Raw genomic sequence first — 25329 nt, forward strand, 5'->3', positions numbered from 1 at the left:
ATCCGTTTTTTGCAGGGCTTTCTTTGTAATCCACAGCTTCCTCAGTTTCACAGACCTGTTACTTTTTGACAATGAAATAAGACTGCCATCTAGTGTTCCATAGTTGTTATGCAATGAAAACGTCCTCTAATGTGGGCAACAGTGCCACAGTTCGCACAGTAATGTGCAAAAGTCTCGAACCACCCCTCGTTTCTTATATATTTTTTTCCAGGAAATTGCAAAGTAGGTGCAGCAATTTATCGAAAGGTGCAAACATAAATGGCACAAACAGTTTGTACAAATCTTCTTTGAACAGATGTACGTGATTGTTGAACCTGCCCTTTCTTCTTTTGTCCTCCATGCCTCTAGTTTTAGGCTAATAGCTCTTTGGGAATCACCTTGTTGCAGCAAAAATGCTATTTTATGTCTGTTGTCTATTGTGCATAGAAACAGCTTTGATCTATCCCTTGGTTGGTGCCTTTTTATGCTGGAATTCATGGGTCAATGTTAAGTAGCTTAGCAAACAAAACAAAACAAAAAAAACATTCCTGTAAAATTAGTCAGATACAAAGACTCAACTGAAAAGCGGCTAGTGTCCAAAGAAAAACTTTGAAATTGTGATAGATTTCTATACAATCTGCTGTATTTATTTTTAGTACAGTGAGTAAATTACTCACAGTGCAGGCTGGGAAAAGCAGTTCTGAATATAATTCTGTTTTGTTTTGTATGGCAGTGTGAATTAGATTAAGATACAGAAATCCAGAGTTTAGTTGTTTTTCCCCCAGCTCATGTATTTGTAGAGTATAACTGTTGAGCCACCCCTCATTTCTTTATGCCTTCCTTAAAAGAATTACAAAGAAGTCTAACTCCTTTAAAGTGCTCTTGAGCAATAAGCCTCCAGGCTTTGTCAGTCTTTAAAATTCAACTCTACATTTATTTGATATAAACATATGTCCATGCAGAGTGGTTGTCCACTACAATATGATTAGGTTAAATAGGCTACTACATCATAAATGTTGTGTATTAATAAGAGGTGTTTTTGAATCCATGCAATGGAAAAACCTACTTTGTCTCTTGTTGGACCTGCAAGTGCACTGAAACACAACAGTGTGCACCTTTACTGAATTCAAAGCTATTCCTTGAGAAAAAAAAAAAACACGAGACCCTTTAGTTACACTTCTGTGGGTACTAAATAAATAAAGGGAAGGGATAGCTCAGTAGGTAGAGTGGTGGCCCCATGATCGGAAGGTCGGGGGTTTCGAATCCACTGAACGGCTACCCTGAGGTACCCCTGAGCAAGGTACCGTCCCTACACACTGCTCCCCTTGCTTCACTTAGTGAATGGGTTAAATGCAGAGAGGAATTTCCCCATGAGGATCAATAAAGTATACATTATTATTAATCTCTAAAGTGGATCTACTTAGCTAGCTTTACATGATTCATAAAATAATCCTTATCTATCTTAAATGGGTGAGGCTCTTTATTCATTGACAAAAACAAGCATTTTTAAGCCACCCTCTCTTAAGCCAGCTTTCTTCTAATTGGCTGCTTCTAACAAACAGAAGGTCTAAACAGCAGGATAGTAGAGCAGAGTTGCTGTACTGAACAGCAAGAGCTGGGATTCTGAAATGACCGTAATAAGCATATCCCCTCAATTTGACATAATTTGGATTCAGGTTTTTAAAAAAAATGTATGAGCTGAGCAATTAAAGCAGTCTAAAGCCTGAGCAGTTGGCTCACAGGATTACTTTTACCTCGTAATCGGAAATTTTAATAACAACCATTCACATGTTTAAGTCTTCCTATAGATTCTAAACCCTTTCTTATATATAAATTTTCTATATAAGATCACACATTCTAAAGTATCAGCTAAGACCAGTTTCCCAGTTATACGATCGAACTTTGCATTAGTTAACTTGGAAATCAATAAAACAGGAAGCGTTCATTGACAGTTAGTAAAATGACAATCCAAAGGAGAACGCCAGAGGGAGACATTGTCACGGTTGACATAGTAACTCGTTATTAGCTGGCGTGGTATTTGGTGGCAGTATCTCCATTCGCTTATATGTAGCAACCAAGCAAACTGCGGGTTACTTTAAAAAAACAGAACAATACGAAGAAGTGGGTTTGTCGTTTTGAACGCACCCTTAAATCACGTGTTGCGTTTCCATAGTCACGTCATATGGGCTCCACCATGTTGTAGGAAACCCGCCGCTGCTCCTCACTCACTGTCAGATTAGAGTTTAATCCGAGGAGGAGGAGGAGGTGGAGGAGGATACTCTGTCAAGACGCTGTCTGCATCTCGGGAGGACTTGCGCTCTTTATGCATTCAGAATAATCGCGATTCGCGTGCTGCTGTCACTGTTTCCTTCAACGAGCGCCCCGCACACTGAAGATGAAACGCCAGTCTTCCGCTGCTGTCTTTGCCTGTCCGCCGACTTGCCAATACGTTAAGATGTTAGCTGGCTAACTAGCTGAAAAAGAGTAACTAAATCGGATTAGCTGCTAACGGCAGCCTCCCTCTGGGTAACAACCGGGTATTATTTGCTGCACTTGACAAATATAGACCATCAAGCGCTTGTCAGTGTTTGCGTTAATTGTATTTCTACGACAGTGTCAAAATTCCTACTTTGTGCTATAGTTATTCGCTAGTGTTAATGTTTCTGCGAGCTAGCTACGTTATTAGCTAGTCAAACCACAACAAAAGCTGGACCTCTGTCGTTCTCTAGTCTGCACAGTTCGTTAGGGAGGGCGAACATAAAAGTAGTAGTGCCTCTGAACCCCCACCCCCCCAGCCGAAAGTCAAGACGGAGGTGACGGCCAGACTTGGGTGCTAGCTGGTCCTGAGACTAGCGGGCTGAGAAGTGTTCGAGATTTAAGCCCCGACACATTAGCGTTCAGTGGAAACATGTCAGGAAAGGATAAAGACAAGCCGGAGAAACAGTCCACAACGGAACGGCTCGTAAAAGGTGAGAGTCTCTCACAGTACCAGCGCATCATGCATGATTTGACTGGAAGCTAACGTTTGGTACAGAAAACCACCTGTAGCGTTTGAAGAAACTTTGTTTAAACACACTCGGGCTGTTGCATGACAGAGTTGCACTTAATGGTTATACCTGGTCACACAAGTCACGCTTTATAAAGCGACATATACACTTAAAGTCTCACCTTATCATCAGTACGTGTGTGAATACTAATGTGTACTATTGCAGTCTCATAAGCCTTTCAGTTTTATCAGGGGGATGCTCAGATATCTGTGGATGAACCTGAATCAGGTCAAGATCATGATTTCATAAAAGTATTATTTTCACACTTGGCCACTGGTACCTATGCCAGTGATCGCAGCTTGGCACAAATCAAAGCCGAGAAGCCGTCCTCTCCGGTCACCTTGATATTTCAAATGAATGAACTCTAAAATCATGAGGCCTTCTCTTGGGAATACCCGAGGTCTGCTCAGGTTACCAGTGGAGCTCGACAACAAGACGGATTCCTTCACGCTTACATCGTCCAGGCTCATTGGACAGACTGGGCGAACATCTGTTGTGTCTCCTGTATGATGGCTGAGGCATAGCAAAGTCTGAGGTAGCCCCCCAAAGAAAGAGAGTCTAACCCCACCCCTGTAACCACCACCGCTTGCTTCTTAATGCCAAAGCAGCCTCCATCGCTGTCTGCAAGGGCACTAGTAGAGTGTCCTGCCAGGGGACTGGAATGCTGAAGTGTGAGCCAGAAGGGAGAGAGTGAGTTAATTGTGGAAAGAATCTCCCCAGTGATGTTCCCAACATGGCCAGCCACATGGTGGAGAGAGAGAGAGCATCACAGTGACAGGGAGGAGAGAAGGACTGTAGATTGAAGTGAGGCTCGGTTTCTTATTAGTGCAGATTTTAAGTAACAAAAACAATGGGTTTGAGTCTACCGTCTAACCTGTGACTGTAAGAGGGCTTAACTGATAGACCTGTTGAGACTAATGCTCCTCTGGTTGTGTAAGTCAGCAGTTAAGCTCAATTAACTTCCTTTGACCTGGTATTTCGTCCCTCAGTCGGGTCTGACAGCTGAGCGATGCCGCAAGACCCTCAGTGAAGTTGAGATTTGGCCCTTCGTAAAGATTCGTGTCACTTTTGATGCGTATCGAACTCGATTATTGCTCCGTGATAAATCTGACCCTGCACCTAAAATAAAATCAGACAGGCCACAGGGGCAGCGGATGCAACTACCACCCCACTTGATCGAGTGACTGAGACGGGAAATTAAAAACCCAGGCTGTGCCTGTTTAGCTCGTGAAGGGTAATGCATTCACTGATAATTAGAGCAATCTGAAGTGGACTTGACAATTCATGCAGCCACAGTGCACTCCATTCATCTCTGCCCAGCCGCATCTTTGTAATTCAATCCTCTCCCATTGTGTGGATTTTGAAACAATAGCGAACATATTCGAGACGCCGGCTCATATCACTGTCCAAAACATTATCCTCAGTGGGCAGGATTGCAGATAGTCGCGTCTTTGTTTCTTGAGTCGTTTGTTGTCCTGCCAGGCTGTGGGTGTTGATGCGGTGCAGTAGCGGCCCTGCGTCTGTGTGTGTGTAGTTTTGAAGAGTTCATCAAACATTAATGCTAATTAGGCCAGGCAGCCTCTAATAAGAAGCCACTCTCAGGGCGGTGGCAGCTTAATGTTATATTATTAGCTTATTATTTTTAACAAAACATTTTTCTTCACTGGGTAAATGAGCGGGCTGCTTCGCTTCCCCCCCCTCACCACGAAGTGGAGAGTGTAAGTGTGTGTGTTAGCGTGTGTGTGTTTACTGGCAGCCAGAGGTTCATTTGTATCTGTGTTTGAACAGATAGCTCCAGTCTTGATCGTGCAGGCAAATCAACCCCAGAATTTATTATTACTGCTATTATTATCATTACTGGAGGACAGCAGGCTCTTTCCTGTTGAGCTGCATGGCTTGTTCACTCCACTGGCACTGAGAAAAGTTATTGTCCAGCATGTGAGGGGAATGGGGGGGATTACCAGCTAGCCTCCAGGCAATTGCTTGTAAATGTGGTCAGCGCTGCTATTGCCTGAAATGTTTAACAGTCAGGTTATGTCATGCCCATTCTGTATCTTTATGATTTTTTTTTTTTCTTAAACAGGGCCGGCTTTGTCCGTACAGGAACCTTCTTCCAGTGTGACAAAGCTTTTAAGTAAACAGCCCCTGAATCTCGAAGCCCTTGCTAATAGAGGCTTTACCTAATCTGTTCTTAAGGCTCGTACCTCAGCTTACAGCTCTCTTTGCGGCCGTGCCTTGTATGCTTGGGAGCACTTACTGTTTATTTATACCACACTAGCCAGTGCATGACAGCTTGTCCTCAACACAGGCTAGTCAAGTCGGAGCTTTTCCACTACAGGCCAGGCAGTAGTTTGTCGCCCAAATAACATCTTGTGACTTATTCCCTTGCTTTATTGCACCAGCAATAAAAACACGGCACTTATTTCCTTGTGGGGGAAAAAAAAACAATCTGCAGATCTGCCTCTAAACTCTTAGTCTAGACTCATGGCATGAGCCTGAGTGACAAATACATTTGGCAACCCCAGGCACCACATCACTGATTAGTAAAAACACTCACACTTAAGTCTGAATCCCTTTTTTTTTTTTTTCTCTCTTCAGCTTGCAGTTTGATTTACTGTGTGTAGGTGTGACAGTATTCTCAGAATCCCTCTCTCTCTCCTTTCTGTGATCATTGCCGCCTGCACCACTTAGCTGATATCGGTGTTTGTCTCCTTCCACGATTCCTGTGAGGGATGGGTTTAAAAGAAGGGTCCTATCATCAGCACGATCCCAGATCGGCTCACCTCTTTTTGCATGCCATACAGACGGTGGCTTTACACCATAATTAATTGGTGGCATAATGCATTTGTGTTCGCTTGGTCTGTTGTTGGGCGTACCAGGCATAATCCGTTTTACCTCTCAGACCCAGGCAGTGAGAGCTTGGATCTCCCTCTACTATTGTGTTGAGCTAGCGCAGATTAGTCGGCAGCTATCTGCTCCTGCAGCTTTATGAACCCATGATGCCAGTGTTGGAGCACTAATCTACACCGTGGACACTGTTTTAAAACAGTTATGCAATTTTGATATAATTCCCTGCATTATAGTCTCTTGTCAGAGAGCTAGATTAAATATTGCTTCCGTGATTACTAAAACGTGTTGTTTTCCATACACGGTAAGCTAATGCCCCAACTGCATTGCTGTCACACTGCCTCTGTGATACATTTTCCAGGTTTACTTGTTACTCACTTAATTGTGTTTTGATCGTGATGCTTTCAGGTCTCAGCCTCAAAAGCACTGACCTTTAGTGATGATGGTAAAAGGATTGTGTAGGTGGTGTGGAGCAGCTTATGGGGGGAGGGAGGGTGCGGCTGGGGGGGTTAAGTGAGGTGCAGGGCTTCTTGTTGTTTGTCTCTTACATGGAGTCATCATGTAGGTGTATGCGTCGCTGCTTCTGTGCAAGTAACTTCGTCTTGGCTCAGTCAAGGAAAATGTCACACCTCATGACTTCAGCTGAAGTGAATGCAGGCTGAGATCCATAATGTTTTTGGGTTGTTTTTTTTTCTTTACTGCTTTTTTCTTTTGTGTTACTTCTGGGGTAATCTGTCCTTATGTATCAATACTACTTCTAAATTAACATTTTGATCCAAGGGTGGACTGCTGGGACCACACAGTCTTATTCTTCTGATGCATTCTTCCTTTTCAAAGGGAGGTTTTCCTCCCCGCTGTCACCAAGTACTAATCAGGGTAGCGTTATTGTATTTGTTTCTATATTATTGAAATGGTGAAAACTCTAATAAAACTGCTATGAAACTACATCAACAGAACTAACGCACACCAGCTGTTTGATACGCTGCCCATCTGATCAGTCCCACGCCTCCAGACTCACAAACAGCTTCTTCCCCTGGGCCATTCGGACTGTTAAAAAACACTGCCCCCCACACCCCACCCCACCCTGCCCACTCACCAGTAACTCTCATCACTCAGGTCACTCACACACGGACTCTATTGAGATCAAGTCTGCTCTTTTCACTTTGCAACTTGTTCTCTAATGTGTGCCTTTCTATTGTTTTTGTATATATTGCTCTTGTTTATCCATATTTTCCTGTTTGTTATTTAGTCATACTTAGTCATAGTTATATTCTATTCTGGCATAGTTAGTTTGGTGCACCCGCAATTTTGTTGTACATGTACAATTACAATAAAGGGCTATTCTATTCTATTGTAATTAATAATTAATTGAATGCAATAATGAACATTGAGAGTATTTTTGGTGTTTTGCAAATATAGTAAATAAGTCCTATGATTTCTTTTTTCTCCAAGCCGTCTCCTTTTTTTCTCTCCATATAAAAATAAGATTGAATCATAATCTGCGGCTGCTCACAAATGGTGAAAATCAGTTTATCCTTAATTGGTGATGGTGGTTTCTTCTGGAGAATCAGGCCTTCAGACTTTGCATCATGCTGGAGTTTTTCTTTGGAAAAGAAAAACTTAGAGATTAAAAACCAAAAAAGGGAAAAATGATTTTTGACTGGAATCTTGATCATTACCAAGAAATCCAAACAAACTTCTTATCATGATCTATTTCCACTTCACTTGATTTTCTGGACAATCTTTGAATATTGCAACATTACTACCAGACTAGTATGTCTGAAGTGGACATTAGCAGCTCTGTGCTGGTGCTGTAGTGGAACCAGATTACACCATTACAGATTGCTTTGCTTCACACTGGTTACGCCCTTAATGCTAATTAATGCGCACTATCAGTGTAAAAATTCCACAAATGCACTTCATCTTAAGGATGCAGTGATTTTTTTTTTTTTGATGTTTAGGCGAACACATTTTCAGATTTTTAGATGAACTGGGCCAATAATCTTAATGCAGCAATTTTGGCAGCATTCGTTATATAAACACAAATGAATATGTTGCCAGCAACTTAGTTACTGTCGATGCCCTTATAAGCTTGACTTTGACAGCTTTTTAGCTTTTTATCATAATTCAGGAGGAAACCCCACATCCCGTGACAATATCGAGATTTGGTCCCACCCCTACCATGGAAGGTTTTTCTCGAATGATCGAGGATTTGTTGATGTTTATTGGTGAACCATAATGATGTCATCTTGGATGGCTAAGAACAAGCAAATATAATAATTGATAAATAATGAGCATCATCATGCTTGAATTTTTCTAAATTGTCTGAGTCATGAATCCAGGCAGAAGTTTGAATTTTGGCACAGATTGTCTCACTCCCCTGTGACGGCATTGCTCCCCTTCAGTTGTCATGCAGCTGCCAACCTAAGCTCAAATATGACTATCATAATGATTTTTTTGTTTTTGTTAATCAACAGCTGTGCCATACCCTCCACAACATAAGCTGACTATAAAAGAGCTGTATGAAGATGGCAAGCCCAATGCTGAGCTGCTACGCAACCACCTCGTCAAGGAGGGCCGCGTGGAAGAGGACGTGGCTCTCAAGATCATCAATGACGGCGCCAACATCCTCCGTCAAGAGAAGTGCATGCTGGAGGTGGAGGCACCTATTACAGGTGAGATGCTCGATATTAGGAGCTTAAGGAGGACTGTGTCATGTGTTTAGTGAATTTGGAAATCATTATTTAAGTATTACTTGCATATTTTTTCAGATCTGTTTCCAGGATAATCTAACAAAAATGCACATTACCCTTGAGCTGGAGGTCTACTGTTCGGACTCTCGATAATATTGCCCACCCACATGTGCTGTACCCTACATTAGATCCATTTAAGAAATTGTGCTGCTCCTCTGTAACTGACTTTGAACTTTGACATACAGTAAAGAGCACAGTTCAACAGACTATCACTGTCAAGTAGTGTAAAGCAGGTGGATGTAGAATAAACAAGCTATTTGAAGACATCTGAGCAGATGTTTAAAGTCTGCTTCGGTGATGCTTCAGCATTATTCCACTGCAGGCTTGTTTATGTTCTATGGCTGACGCCTCACTCTTTCACCAGATCAGAGGGCCTCGCAGGCTGTCAGTCAGGCTTTGACAAGTGTCAGCTCCTTAGCTGACCCTATCATACTCTGTTTTGTTTTTCAACCTCAGGAAGCAAAACCCTGTTAAAACTACTAAAGCTAAACTCTGGGGGAGGGGATGACAAGCATGATAAATATGGCTTTGCACGTTTATGTGATTGATTAGAATAGCTCATTCAGCTCATATAGTTTGTATAGCTGAGTAGTCCTAGGTAAAGAGATATGAGAAGTATTGCTTGGTCAGTTGTTCTTTAAATACGCAGGAAGTATTTGTACAAAGTCCTGGCTGTGCTACTGTTTCGTTCTCATTGAACCCACAGATAAGTGGCTTTCATTTACTGCATAATTCAGAAGTAGTGACTTCAGTGACAGTGAATAATAAAAAAAATTTCAACTTAAAAAGAATTCCCCCCTCCACCTCTACAATGGTTGAAAAGGTTAGAAAGGTACCGCCACAGTCTGTATTGTTATGATAAAGGAAGTGACTTTTATCTGCTCCCTTGTCACAAGTGGTCACTACAGCAGGTAGCTCCACATGCTTGTTTTGAGCTTTACCTCAGATGCCTTTTCTGACGCAACCCCAAAGGGCCTTGTGTGTCCAGCTGGAGTTGAACCAGCGACCTTTTGCGTGCCAAGCAAACATCAGCATTTACAACTTAGCTTAAAATTTAGCGTGCAGTATACTCAATCTTTAATAATCTGTTGCAGTGTCTATAACCCTTCTATGTATATATTTCCATTCATTGAGGGGATTCTACGGCTTTGTCAAGTCACAGTATAGCTTACGCACTGGTCACTGCTCTGAAACTGTGAGAGCAGCACAGCTGAGTAACCATCTATCTGTATGCTTAAGTATGCACTCACCTCATCTAAAAGGTGCGTGTCTGTACTCAGGGAAAAGCACAGCTTTAGTAACTGGAAATGAAGCGAACGTAGGTTTTTATTTTTCCAGCTTCTCGCCCCTGTGCCGTCTGGATTATTTATAGTCCTACAATAATATGAAATAGATGGAAAGACCGACCTGCTTGCGGGCATGCATATCTGAAACAACATTAAACCATCCTACACGTCAGAAGTCGTGATGTCACATTAGCATGGTTTGAGCCCACTGGTAACCTTAGTTTCACCGTCCGCTATTGACCTAAGTTGACCTGGTTCCAGGTTCCACGTGGATATCTACATGCTTTCACACCTGTGACCACACAGACTACCAAGCATGCATCCTATAGTCACACTAGATAAGGAATAACAAGAAAACCCATTGGCTGGTGTCATAAAAGGAGAGTGCAGTGACCCTTCTCAGCTTCAGAGTGAAGCAATACCTACTTTATCTGAGTGATCGCCTTCTCCCTGTGATTCTATTTCTATGGAATCCATGTTTTCCAGGATTACAGGTCACAGATATACTATCACTGATCATAGCAGAGTTTTCATCAGAAGAGTTGTTAAGCCTGGTGGGTGCAGCAGTGGCAGCCTGCCAGAAGTATACTGGTGAAAAGCCACAAGGAGTCAGTAAATGGTTTAAAGTAGATGTGGGCCACATCGTCTGGTCCCAAACACGTAAAGGTCATTTTTGACTTTTCTGTCCACCATCATCATCAAAACAACAAGTAGGATAAAATCTTTTAGGAGAACTATTTGAACTATTTGCATTTATGGCCATTACTTTCATAAGAGCAGCATCTATATCCAGAATAAGTAATATGGCTATAATATGTAACTGAGAAATTAAGAGCAACGTGTTTGTCTGTCTTTGGCAGTATGTGGAGATGTACACGGACAGTTCTTTGACCTTATGAAGTTGTTTGAAGTCGGAGGTTCACCGAGTAACACGCGCTATCTTTTCCTTGGTGACTACGTAGATCGAGGGTACTTCAGTATTGAGGTGAGTAGTTGTGTTAGTATATTTGAGTCATTTTTATTTTTACTTTAATAATAATGAAACATTTATTTCCTCTTTTGAATATTTTTCACTCTGGTATCAGTAAACACTGTATGAACATGCTGTATAGGTTTGGTTCACAGATAACGCTTGAAAATTATCTGCAGTTATCTTGGCATGTGTCAGTGTTAAAAGGTTATTTCTTTATCTTCCAAATTTTTATATTTTCATGTTTTTTTGCATTTAAATGTTTCAATTTTAAGGATTAAGAAGTCCTTTACAATAACAAAAAAATAGCAATTTGAAAGCATTTAGCTTAAGTAGTGAGATTTAATTTATGAATTTAAAGAAATAATCAGACTTATAACAATGTTTTGGTTTTTCTTTGTAGTTTTTTTTTTTTTTTTAGAAGGGTTGTTCCTCATTTTTCTGACTGATTTCAGATCTGGCGACTTTGAGTAAAGCGTTTCAGATATTTAAGCTGGGCTGTTAATAAATGCTAGGCAGGCTCATTCTTTTGTGGGAAATAAATGGATTGGGAAAAATGCTAATGTAATCAGTTACTATTGTTTATCTAACAGTGTGATATGTTTTGATGTATTCTAACTGTATGTCTTGTATGTTTAAGAAAAAAAGCTGTCTTTATATCCAATTTGGATACAAGTGTTACTGTCAGAAAGTCAAATCTAGTTTAGTTATGTTTTGGTGGCTTCTTATACTGCTGCTTGTATTCTAAGTGTATATGATGTTGTAGTAAGACCACTGGCTGCAAGTCACATTGAAAGGGCTAGAGCTGATGTAATGAAAAGCATTTGGACTTGAGTGTGTTTCAGTGCCACTTTGATTCAGATGGTTGCTCATGGTGAGAAAGGCTGCTAAAATGTGAGTACTACTGCAGTGCTCCTTGACCAAATGGGTTTTTGTGCCCTAACTTTTATTTCAGTGACACCTCCAAAGGGCACACTTTTCTACATGCTGATTAGAACAGTTAAAAATAAGACAGAGGAGTGGAGCAGAAAGCTGCAGTGCGACTCTCAAGATCTCTGGCTGGAGGGCTGTGCCTGTAGTGCGTTTGAATTTATTGCAGTTATAATGGTGAGCTGGTTTAAAGGCGATCGTGGCTCAAGAGTTAGGAGTTCGCCTTGTAATCGGAAGGTTGCCGGTTCGAGCCCCGGCTTGGACAGTCTCGGTCGTTGTGTCCTTGGGCAAGACACTTCACCCGTTGCCTACTGGTGGTGGTCAGAGGGCCCGGTGGCGCCAGTGTCCGGCAGCCTCGCCTCTGTCAGTGCGCCCCAGGGTGGCTGTGGCTACAATGTAGCTTGCCATCACCAGTGTGTGAATGTGTGTGTGAATGGGTGGATGACTGGATATGTAAAGCGCTTTGGGGTCCTTAGGGACTAGAAAAGCGCTATATAAATACAGGCCATTTACCATTTACCATTTAAAGTAAAACATAAATCACACATTTGGAATGGTTTGTGTACATTACAAAAAAACAAGCATTTATTTATGTGTTGGTCCCAAGGAGCCAGACTTTCTTGTAGCCTTTAAATTTGTCATGAGCAATCATTCTCCAGGCTCTCTGAAGGTCTTTAAAAGTGTTTTTTTTTTTTTTTTAAGACATTGGCTGCTTTTTCGCTTATTTTCAGTCCAGTTGTTGAATCTGACCATTTTCAGGGGAATGTGTGAGGGGTTTTTTTTTTGTTTTGTTTTGAAGCCACTAAACAGTGGCATATGAATCAAGCATAAGAAAAGCATCTAACTGAGGGGATGACTCAGTGTTATGTCTACACATAAGAGACAATTTATCACTGAAGGTGGTTCCAAAAGAGCCTGAAACCTGGCAGGTGTCATCGTGGTGTGCATTTGAGGGAACTAGACACATGGAGTAGGGCTGGGACATATCATACTGTTCACGGTAATACCGGTATAATGTTAGGCAACTATAAGAAAATAAAATATCGCAATAGAATATGGGTAAAACGTGCATGCGCAGTGCCTTTGTTTTCATACGCACATGGCAGAAAAAGCATGGGGGCGACGGAGAATGAGAAGGGTGAAGGCGGATCGTTGAATGAAACTGATTAATCAGAATTGGTTTGTAAAAATGGTGCAACGTCAGTGGTGTGGAACTGGTTTGGCACAACTTTTGGTAGAGCATGCAAGCGGGCCGTTGTTATTACAGTGTTTTTCGGAAAATAAGTCGCTCTTAAAATCCTTTTATTTTCTGAAAAATTGACAGTGCCCCTTATAATCCGGTGCGCCTTATGTATGAATTCTGGTTGTGCTTACTGACCTCGAACCATAAAAAAAAACAGCTGCTTGTTTAAGTGAAAATACATTGATGGGTTTTTTTGCACTAATAAAGTTGCGGAGTTTTAAAGTATTTTGTCTCACATCAATTATCGTCAGTTATATCGTTATCGTAAATTTTTTAATATATATTTTGATAAATATTTTTGGCCATATTGCCCTGCCCTAACATGGAGAATGAAACAAGAAGGGGCAGACCTAAAACTATCTATAGCAGATGAACAGCTGATCTGAGAGATGCATGTGGCCCTTCAGTTGGTCCATCTACTGTTTACTGAAGCCTCATTAGAAATGGTCTCAGTGGAAGAATGTATGTGAGGAAGAAATTCTTAAGGAAAATGTGGAGAAAAGGCTGAGGTATGCCACAAGAACTGAATTAATCTTGTCAGAATTGACGGAAACGGCTTCTTTCTTTGAGCATGTCAGTGATCCCAGTGATCCTTTTACAGCACTGTCCTTGCTGTAAAAGCATAAAACACACTGTCAGTCATGGATTGGCCTCCCCAGACCTTGACATTATTAAAACAGCGTGAAAATTTGACAGAAAACAAAACAAAAGGCAGACAGCGTCCAAAGAAGAGCTTTGAATGTCCTTTTTGTACATATTCCATTTGTCTTATATGCTTTATTTCCATGTATGTTTGCACATATTTCTGTGAATTGTATTGCTGTTTGCCATTTTCCTAGCACATTATTAAGAAACGAGGGGTGACTCAAGACTTTTGCACAATATTGTATGTCAGCACTCATGCTGGTAACAAAAACTAGGGAGAAATTATGCCAGATGGCAGTGAAATAGCCTTGAGAGCCAGATTTGTAAAAAAAACCCCAAATAAATAAAATATGGATACCTTGTGGGAGTAGTGTGAATTTCAAGCTTCACTGTTACTTACTCAGACTCAGTATGAGTTAGTGTATTAACAGTGGGTTCCTTGTAGCACACATTTCAGATTGTTCCTGTAAGTACTTTTCTTGGTCTGAATTAAGCACCCTGTGGAGCACGAGTCCTCGTAGAGCATCTAAAGTATTGATGTTTTAAATATAAATAACATTTTGACATTTCAGTTGTTGACGACTTCTATCCTTAGCCCCAGACCTGCTAGGACCGGCTTTTGGAGTCTAAGTTTCCTCCTTCTTCCCGGCGTCTTGTATATTTGACAACTTAAGAACATAGTAATTGTAAAAGTTATGTTATATAACAGAAAAGAGCCTAGAAATAGTGACTGTTTGGGGCCCAAAGCTGGTCCATAAGTGCTTGAAGGGAGCCTTTCAGACATCGCTGCACCTTTTGATAGTAGATACATGATGGATATGAGTGGGGTTTTTTGTTTTTCCTAAAGGGCTTGTGCAGTCCTGATTCATGTCTTCAAGTATTTTGAATATTTGTGGAGAAAAAGCAGAAAATGAAAGCTATGTAAGAGTCAACTAGGACGTATGCTAACATTTTGAGCCTCCTCTGGGGTCTTTTGATGGCCCTGGGTTATTGCCTGAGGTGGGTGAAATGTCACAGATGAAAAAAGGGCAGAGAAGTAGCAAAGGGAATGAAAGGCTCTTGATGATGAAGATAGATTTGTTTTTACTAAAGACGCTTATATTTTTTCACCACATTTTTCTAGAAACAGTGGCATCTCTTAAGAATCAGCTTGATTTGTTTGGGTATGCTTCTTGTGGTTCTAAAACTCCACAACCTACTGTGGCTGGCTGGGGTCACAAAGTAGTCCACAACTAACATGCAGCAACTAATTAAAAGTAATGGGATACACACATAATATGCAGCCAGGCAATTATTAGGATATAATTAAAAATGCTGCTGAGGGGAAACCAATCCAATAAGCTGCCAGGATAGTTTTTTAACAGTACCAGACACTGGATTAGCTTTGGAGCACACATACAGGAATAGCACAATTTGGTTTTTGTTATTGTTTGCTGTATTTTTATATACTGTTTCGATGATGATGCTCATGAGCACATGAGCAAAAGATTAAATGTAGTCAGTGTATGTACAAGTAATCTGTGTGAGCTGAAAACTCAGGCTTCAGACTGCTCTGAATGCTCAGTTTCAGGCAGTGTTTGTAATCTTGGCTCTATGTCCATGAGGGACACTATCACTATTATGGTCATCCCAGGCACACAACTCAGAAGCGCCACCCATCTGCTGTTCAAGCTTTCTGTTTATAAGTGACAGCCAATCAAAAGAAAGCTGGGTTAAAGTTAGAAGAAGAGGGACAGCGGAATAACTAGGGGGCTTCACCAAGGATGAGATAAACAAGCGTTATTTTAGACTGGGAATCATACAAAGCTAGTAGTAGAAGCTTTGCATCGAGTTGAATTCAAAGATAAAAGATGGACACAGTTGCTGTGAACTCACCAGTTTGGACTCTGATCCATATGGTCCAAATAAGACAGTTGCCAAAACCATTTTTCTTATATACAAGACTGAAAATATGCTTTTAAATTGTCTGTTTATGTATATTAAGTCTATGAAAATTCACTTGATTTTTACAGACAGCCTCAAAGGGTCAGTAGAGAAATTGCAGTTTCTGTTAGTTGATGGGTTCATTTTTTTTTAATCCCAGAAGTTGTCCCCTTTGTTAGAAAAAATTGAGTTGAGCAACTTCGTAATTGCATTTTTCTTAATTCGTCTAGAGCTAAAACAGTGGATCAGTCAGTCATTCTAAGGTAAAACAGTTTTTTTTTCTTTTTTAATAAATTAATAATTTAAGTGAATTAAAAAAAAAAAAAGAACTTCCAATTTCACCTTCTAAATTCTGATGATTTTTCTCAAAAATTTGAGATTAGATGGTCTGGTTTTTTTTCTCTTAAAGACTTTTGATTGAGGTAGATTATTACAAATATAAAATAATCATTAATTGGCAGCTATTGATTTGTTAAAATAGTGATTAAGATCTCTGAAATGTGTCATTGTTTCTACACATGAGAGGAAGCAGCCTAAAGTCACCATGAAACGGCACTGAAGTGTAAAATCTATAGATTTGCAGCCATTTGATCTCACTAGCAGGGCTAGTGTTTTTTTAGGCCACTTCAGTAATGCATAAGGCAGATATAGGAAAATGGATATCAGGATGTGGTTACCTAGGTAACATAAAGAGTCACCGCAGCCTCTTGAAGCAGTGCGTTACCACTGCAGGCCAGCAATTTGCCAAAGTCTAAATTCATTGTGTGTGCACAACCTGTTTTATTCTGTGTATTTCTTTATTCACTTAGTGAATTCTCTTTGATCCAAGCAAGTGTTTCTTTGGACAAACCGTCCAAGCCCCAGCTCCACCCCTACATAAACCATGCACAGGCTGAAGAGAGAGTGTGTGTGTGTGTGTGTTTGTGGGAGATGAGGTGAAGGTAGCCAGTGTTCATGTCTGCCACACAAAGCTCCATGCCCCTTTTTTTGTCTTCTTTTCCCCGCTCGTGAGTAGCTGGCTGAAAGAGTGCAGAGAGCTCTCATTAAAACCCATGTCAGCTTCAAGCCACTCAGAGCCATGTCCTTTCCTACGCCTCCGCACATAAGAGAGAGCAAGTCACACCGACAGCCCCCTCAACACATTTACCTGCACTTCACAGTCTGATATTCCTCTCAGTGATCAATGTGTATAAGATGAGATGGGTGCACCCACCACCACCACCACCTTATTTCGACATTGCGTGAACACACACCTGCAGGCTCTGGTTACCTTGGCATCTCGTTGCATCGATAGCGGGCCATGGTTTGCACATGTTAAAAAAGCATGTTGAGAGTGTCAAGCAGCAGCTATTGAACAGTGCATGAACTGAAGAGAAAGCATGTTTGGATTTGGATTGTAAATGCTGTTCTGTTCTTTTAAAATTAGAACCAGTAATGTAGTCACACGAAACCCATCCCACTGCTTCTAATATTTGGTTAGCAAAGGGAAAAACAAACTGTTGTTTGGCGTATGATGGTTAATGTGTGTTTGGAGCTTCATGTGGCAGAAAGCAAATAGCAGTTGTAGCAGTTTCTACAGGACAGGAATTTAACTGCAAAATGACATAAGCACTCATACCTTACTTTTATATAGGAATATAACCAGATGGCAACCAGTCTGTTTGAGCCTTGCGTTGCAGTGAGACACATTGTGTTTATAAATTAAGCAGCAGTTATTTGGAAACCTTCACCAATCTGTCTGAGAGTGTTTGTAGTTAGTCTGTGATTGTTTGCAGACAGGTTGTCTCCCACCATGCGGCCTGTGCAACTACCTTGTGATCAAAAGTGGTCAAAGGTTGAGAGTGCACATTCATTTTAAGAGCAGGGATGGATGGAGTGATAGATAATTGCCTGAGTAATTATTCCAACATTTGCTGTTTCTAGCGTTTCTAATATGAGTATGCTTCACTAAACATTATTGTTCAGTATGGAGGGGTATACGGGTTGTCTATCATTAAAGGAGATGCACACATTCTAAGGGTCTAAGGGAACTAAAAATATGATGTATCTTGCTGCAAGAACATAATAAGGGCATCTCTCACCCTGAGTCCACCTGGAGGCCTTCCATCGTCTTGGACTGCAGCTGGCAAAGTAGTCCTTGTTCTGTTCTGTAACCAATCTGTAAGTGAGGTTGGCTTAAGACATGAACCAGCTCTCTTCAGCTACCCGCTGTTTCTGCTTAGAGTCAGCCTGCATCTTGCAGCAGATCTCCAGAGCAGAAGGAGTACCATTGCGAGCTGCAGTCCAAGGCAGTGGCGTTGAAGTCCTTCCATGGGACATGAGTCCATTGGCTAGTTGGGGCTTGTATGCATGTTCTCCCTTTGGCTGTGTGAATTCCCTCTGGGTACTCTGGTTTCCTCCCACCGTGCAAAGGCACACAGGTCAGGTTAATTGGTAATTCTAAATTAGTCATAGGTGTAACTGTGAGTCTGAATGGTTGTCTATTACTTAGTGTTAATACTATGATAGATCTTTCCAGGATGCACCCCGCCTCTCACCTTATGTCACCTGGGATACTCCCTTCCCATGATCCTGAACTGGATAATTGATTAAGGCCGGGTGGCCAGCCAAAATAAAGTCTGTGTGCAATAAGTACCGGTAATGTCTCCTTTGTATCTCCGGTGGCTCTAAAATATGAAAATGTTAATAGTAGCAACATTTTGGAACACTGTTTTACAATAGTAACAATGTTTCAATACGGGGCCTTTTGCTGCCTTTGAGAGGGTCATCTGGGATGCTAATACGCTTGTTGTAAAAATGTCAACATATTCAAGAGATGATTAAATCTAGTTCATATGTAGAGAGATAACACATTTAATTAACATAAATATTGTTTTTGCTTTTTATATAGTGTGAAATTAAACCAAAAATCAGTTCCTGGGACTTTACATAGTAAGGTCCATACCTTAAAACCTTTGAAAGAGCAGCTCAACAGTTCCCCCTCGAACAGCTCTTGATGACAGTGGAGAGGGAAGCCTGTGTGTGGAGAACACTGAATATGTTTGAATAGAATTATGAGCACACGTCTCTGACCTTTCTCACATTTCTCTCTTGCCGTCTCTCCTCTCAGTGCGTTCTCTACCTCTGGTCTCTCAAGATCAACCACCCCACCACACTCTTCCTGCTGCGTGGGAACCACGAGTGCCGGCACCTCACCGAGTATTTCACCTTCAAACAGGAATGTAAGTGTGCTGCTTTTCTCAGCCGTATGAAGACCAGCCCAGGGGGCTCATATGCTCTCTGTACCACTTTAAATTGACCTGTATCAGTCAGCTCTCAGATTTCACACATAGCCCAGATATAATGGTGCAGTCTGGTGCTAATAGTGTGAGTGCAGGATTGCTGTCGCAGGTATTTCCTTAGTCCCATTGATAGTTCTTTTCACTTTCAAGTACCGCAGACACAAATAAGGAATTGAAAACACAGTGCTGGGAAACATAGCTATGTTAAGTCAGACTTCATGCCAGAGAAGTGGAGTGTTTTCTCTATTCCCCTTTAGTAAAATGACTAAGTAGGACACATTTGTCACAAACACGTTGAAGTGGGAAGTCCCGTCACAACATGCAACAGTTCATCTGCGAATCTCCAGCGAGGAGATGAAGCCTTTGTCCCGTTTGTCTTGCCGACAGCAAACTGCTGATGCATGGAGAGCAGCGAGGCATGCTGTTGATGCTATTTAGACAGTTACACTCACACTTTGATTTCAGTCAGTGACAGCTGCATGTGTGTGTGTGCAGAGCAAGTGTGGAGGTATTAGCATGCAAACTCAGAAAGCAGTCGGCAAAGAATGTCTTGCCAGTTGCAAATAGATTTCACTCACTACATCCCTGCTCACACCCACCCACATGCCACCTCATCTGTACACACAAACACACACACACAGTTTGCCACCTGTTCGGTTGGGGCAAGCTTATTGATCGGAAAAGCTTGTTGATCGATAATCAGTTCAACACTAACAAATTTAATCAGAGAGATTAGGGATTGTTGTAGTAATTGATTGCAGCTGCGATCACACTTCTCTCGTAGCCTTGTCTTGTAGTACACACAGGAAAGGTTTGTAGAAGTAGTAAAATGTGGCAATCCAAGTCAGTGTGGCCTCACACGATGTTTTAACCCATGTTGCCTTATTGTTTTAAGTGGTGCATTAATGATATTAGAACGTTTTGTTTTTTCAGATTAAACAGTCAAGAGTGGGGATTATTTTACAACTTATTTTATGATTGATCCTCACAGTGTACAACTCGGAGTTATGACGTGGGCAGAATATTGGCTACTGCATTAAGGCTCTGTTGACCATGTTGTTATCCTTGCATCTATTCCTGCGATTCCTCCACATCCCACAGCTATTCTCATGAATGATAGGCGTCGCCACTATACCTCCACATCAGCACTCACAAAAAAGGGGTCGAAACCTCCCTCTGTGTAATCTTTTACACAATAAGACAAGTAACAGACATAGAGACTTGCACAAGCGGCAGAAACAGCGGCTTGCTACAATGGATTTGACGGCAACTTTGTTGTGCGGTAGATATAATGCAGCTCATAGCCTCATGAGCAAGCGCGATACAATGACGACCTGTTTTATTTAATGAATACATTATCTTTGTTCTCATCAATAAACAGTTTTAGCATAGTTTATTATCACCAAGCACACTCATCTTATCTGTTATGGTCTACAGCCCCATGACGTCGTTTCTGGGAAGACATGGGTTAGTGTGCGGAGTCCAGAGTTAACCTAGATTCATAAGACGGCATTAACTCTTTACTTTAGCTAACTGCAGAAATAGCATTTTCCTGTTTCTCATCCCATGAGTAGTGTTTCATTGTTATTCCAACTAAGCATTAAAGATGTTCATTTACTAAAACATTTTCACAGAGTAAAGAACTTTAATTTCCAAGCTCAAAGCTCCACACTCCCCTTTATGACCTTAAAGTAGCACTGTCTTCAAACTGGCACTCGCATTGTACTGTCCTGGCTGCTTCTCCTCTATAAGGCATGGACTTCCTCCTGACCTAATCTGACCCTTTCATTCTTCTGCAAGTGGCGCTGTAGAAGCTGTCTGGAAACAATCACCACTGGCACAGTTGGCAGGGCAGCTCTGCTAGCCGCTCATAACACATCTACCAAACCTTTGCTGTAGTGAGCAAATTCAACAGACTTTTTGCCATCTTTGGCAGTAATTATGACCTCAGACTGAATCCCAATCTTTATTTTTACTGCAGGTAAAATTAAATACTCTGAACGGGTGTATGACGCCTGTATGGAGGCCTTTGACTGCCTGCCCCTCGCTGCCCTACTCAACCAGCAGTTCCTGTGTGTACATGGCGGACTCTCACCAGAAATCAACTGCCTAGATGACATAAGAAAAGTAAGTGATCGACCGCTGGCTTGTGACATTATCAAGATCTGCCTTTCAAGTTAATCTCTTATATGTTCCAAGAATATGTGTTAAAGTGTCAGCTCTAATCGCAGATCATTCACTCCGTCATGCCTCATTACACGTGATTCTAGCTTTGATGTACAGCCTGTTCCACTGTTGGCAGGTTGAAATCCAGAATGGGCATTTCCTGTCTGTGCCATGGATGCCCTGGTCAAACTGAGGCAGGACAACCAATATGGCTGTTATTGAAAACAAAAGTTTTACAATAAAGTGCACATTTAACAGCACCAGAGGGTGACATGAAAACACAGTAACATCTAAATTAAGTCATCAACTTAGTTTACTATATTTAGAACGAAGGCAGGTGGCACGGTGGTTAGCACTGTTGCGCACAGCAAGAAGGTCCTGAGTTCAATTCCACCATCAGGCCGGGGGTCAGAATGGTTGTCTGTCCCTGTGTGTTGGCCCTGCGACAGACTGGCGACCTGTCCAGGATGTACCCCGCCTCTCGCCCTATGACAGCTGGGATAGGCTCCAGCGCCCCCTGCGACCATGAAAAGGATAAGCGGAAGCGAATGGATGGATGGATGGATGGATGGATGGATAGAACGAAGGCAGGCTTAAACTGGCTTCACTTTTTAGCTTTGGAGCTACGTTGATCTCTTATTTACAGTCTGTTAGAGATGGACAGTTAAAAGCTATAAATACTCGTTGGGCAAATACTTTTGGACTTTGGATAAACACTCTTCAGTCGTGTTTTGAGTGTTGACGTTACATAGTTTGTCTGGCAGAGGGCACCCTGCAACTTCCCTGTTGGCAACATACATTTTTGGAGTGCCACAAACACAACCAGGTGAACAGAACGAAGTCCAACGTAAATAAATAACACCATATCGCAAATGTTAGAGACGTGTTTTCTGTTTTGTGTGTCTGATAGAAAAAAGTATTAGGAGATGTGTTGGCATATTGCTGTCTTGGTCTTGGGGCTTTAGTCAAAATAAAAAGGCCAGAAATTGTTTATCGGTTTTTATTGTTTAACATGGGTTGTAGCCTTTCACAAGCTTCTCAGCTTGTTACACTAGTTCTGTCAGCAGGGACAGAACTAGTGTAACAAAGCGAGTTCGGTTAAAAATGCATTTTTTCAGTTCCTTCCATGTCATTTCCATCGAGGCAGTTGAATGGAGTGCTTTCATGTGAGAGAGTCCATTTCCTTGACTTTGTGGCTTTAGCCACTTTGTCACAACCAAACAGTTCCTCTGCTAAGCATGTTTGTATTTTGTGCTCTGCAGTTAGACAGATTTAAAGAGCCTCCAGCATTCGGGCCAATGTGCGACCTGATTTGGGCAGACCCTGGTGAGGACTACGGCAGTGAAAAAACATCAGAACACTTCAACCACAACTCCGTCAGAGGCTGCTCTTACTTTTTCAGGTAAAACTGCCGCTTTTAGCGTCACTGTTACGCTCTGCACAAGCACTGCCCTTGTAGAGCACTTTAATAATAATAATGAGGAATCGAATTGAAAACGAGCTGCATCGCGCAGGTCACAGGTTGTGGATTCATTGTTTTATAGGTCAATCAGCTTATTGAGGCACTTTCAAAAATGGCCTTCTCAAAACAGGTTAGCAGATAAAAACAGCATGTTCAAAATGGGTCAACACATTCAGTGTGCCTCTACAAAATAGGTCAACAGATTCAAAGAGCTCCTTCACAATATTCTGTGGAAATGGGTCCAGCAATGGTCAAGAGCAGACAAACATGTTAGAGATTTACACATTTAAATGGCTTGTTTAGAATTCTGTGGGTTTAAAGATACAAAATGCTTATTCAGAATAGGAAACAACAGCCAGGTGATTATGTGTAATAAGATTAGAGAGGAAAAATTGAACAATGCCTATCACAGTCCTTTATGACAGAAAATGTTAGGCTGAGATAAGCTAAATCAGTTAGCTTGGAGCTAGTTACATCAGCTGTGTGCAACTTGAGATGTAACCAGCTTCCTCAGTAAGTCTGTATTAAGTGAAGGTAAATGCATCAGTGAATTAAGAGATTGCACCAGACCTTACCAAGAGATGGCAGCTTAGGGGAGTTGGTCAGCCACTTTGGATGGACTTATCATAGCTTTCATTTTGTGGTCTCCACGTGACAAAGTAAGTACTTTTAAGAAACTATTTAGCTCATATTTGGGAAAGACTTTTGTCACAGCGGTTTGCAGTGTTTCACACATTACATATGCATAACTCACAATGTCAGAATGTCTAAATAAAGGTTTCTTCCTGTTTAGAATGTGGTCAGTTTTCAACAGTCTTTGAGACTGACACAAAAGTTAGCCAAATACAATAGACGACCTGCATTCAGCGATGTCAGCGACTCTACACCTAACCTAAATGTAAAACACTGTAGTTGTTATGCCGACTGTCAACCTGCCTTGTTTGATAAATCCAGGGAACAGTATGATGACCTTCTACTCCAACAACATTGAAAGGATTGCTTTTTTCCACTGGTGTATACTGCTGTCTGTTTGTATAAACAAGGTGACGACACACAGGCAAAGAGCAGTGATGCCTGCTTGTGATGCAGTCAGTGTAAATCTGAGCTAACTAAGGCCTCAGTCACAAAGAACTAGAGACCAGTCAGCGACCATCTGGCAACCACTTTGGTCACGACCAGCTGTATGGAAAACCCTCCTTCCGACTGCTTTGGTTGTCAACAGGTTGCTGTGTTTGCCAAACGTTTGCATGGAAGGCGCCAACTTGTCTGCAAACACTTACACACTGCTCACTAAGCAGTAGTGAAACATGAAAAGTGTGAGGCAAACCAGAAATGAGGAATGTTCACCTTCAGACTAAAGGTTGTTACTCTGGTTTGCAATGCAAACTACAGGTGACTGCAGAGATCTGCTAGCAACCAAAGCAATCACAATGATGTTTTTGGTGCAGCAGCATTCTGTTTGCAGACAATTTCACCTTTGTTTTGGTTTCTCAAAGTTGCCAGTGTGTTGCGGCCTGTAGGCCCGTGTGACTGATGCCTCATAAAGCTAACATTAGATTGATAAAGCAGCATCTCAATTATTGTAAAAGTATAACAGGTGCTAGCATAATTTTACATTTTTGTTAAAATGCTGTCTAAACCACTAATTAGATTTTTTTTTAATGTTTGTATTTCACAAAAATAAAAACTAAATATCTTAACTGATTGGCTAAAAGATTGTTAGCACAAACTTTGGGATTGCTGCTAACTCTGAAATGCAGAGCTGTGCAAGAAAATAAATAAAACATAGATACCTTGATAAAGTTTCGGGAAATAAGAACACATTTATACTGAATATAGACGTGATTTGCTGGAGGTTTTGTGAAAGTGTGTAGTCCTTGAGTTGATAACTTTTGATTGGCAGTGCTATAGACATTTCCTCCTTTCATGCATATCTTAAGGTGAAGTGATTTTGTTTAGCTGATCCCTAGTTTAGATGAAATAGTCTAAGAACTGACCAGTTTATCAAGTGTTAAACCAAAGTAATAGTGATAAAACACTCTGTTTTGTCTTGTGTTGCAAGTCCCTTAGAGCCCAGATTTACTTACTGATGAGTTGAGCTAGAGCCAAGACCGTGGAAGGAGAGGTTTTAGTCATCAAGATTTCCATCAAAAGAACTTGAAAGTAAAACAAGGTTTCCTTTGATGAACCTGCTGAATGATTATTTAACAGCTGCTTGCAGCATGCTCTCATTTATCTCTGCATCACTGAGGATCTCTCACCTGGTCTTCTTTTAGCAGCACTCACTAGTGTTCCTCCAACATCCCCTCCTTTGGTGGTTCTGGAGTTGCTGAGTAAATGGAACAAATAATTGTGACTATGATTTTGCCTTAGTCGAATATTAATACTGGTCAAAACATTAAAGTCTGCGTGTCTAAAGTCTGTTCATATTGCCAATATCAGAAACCATTGGGGCTGGTTTGATGTTGCTTTGTTTATTCCCAATAATTTCCAGAGCTAATGGATTAGTTGTACTCTAAAATAAAGTAGCTGTCCTCATCTAGCCTCTGCTTGGTCTAAACTTTTTGGAGAGGCCAGCCAGTGCTGCTGAATCCCATAAATACACCAGAGCAACCGCTGGATACTGTGCATCTTTAAACTCTGAGCTCAAGAGGCCAGAGGGCACAACATGCTGAAAATAAACGTGAAGGCATCTCCTCAGGCCAACAGTCAATTAGTAACTGATCTTAAGAGGCCTCACGCTGCTCCGTCTAATGGTTTAAATTTGAACTACGCTTTGACCCCTCTGTTAGTGGTT

At 41.3% G+C, this 25329-nt stretch overlaps 1 protein-coding gene across 3 annotated transcripts in view; it reads left to right on the forward strand.

The window, feature by feature from the left end:
* The first annotated feature begins 2127 nt into the window (after window positions 1-2127).
* ppp3cca (protein phosphatase 3, catalytic subunit, gamma isozyme, a) overlaps window positions 2128-25329 on the forward strand; it is a 33378-nt gene continuing 10176 nt past the window's right edge. Inside the window, exons 1-6 of one of the 3 annotated variants that reach the window (XM_080894219.1) lie at window positions 2128-2948; window positions 8351-8548; window positions 10773-10897; window positions 18733-18844; window positions 20886-21031; window positions 22333-22472. In XM_080894219.1, the coding sequence (XP_080750345.1) occupies window positions 2888-2948; window positions 8351-8548; window positions 10773-10897; window positions 18733-18844; window positions 20886-21031; window positions 22333-22472 (782 nt within the window). In that variant the 5' untranslated portion in view covers window positions 2128-2887. The remainder of the gene's footprint in view (window positions 2949-8350; window positions 8549-10772; window positions 10898-18732; window positions 18845-20885; window positions 21032-22332; window positions 22473-25329) is intronic. The other 2 variants (XM_080894221.1, XM_080894220.1) reach the window with 2 other exon arrangements.

The sequence above is a fragment of the Rhamphochromis sp. 'chilingali' genome (genome assembly GCF_963969265.1).
Source record: "Rhamphochromis sp. 'chilingali' genome assembly, chromosome: 10".
NCBI classification, from domain to species: domain Eukaryota; kingdom Metazoa; phylum Chordata; class Actinopteri; order Cichliformes; family Cichlidae; genus Rhamphochromis; species Rhamphochromis sp. 'chilingali'.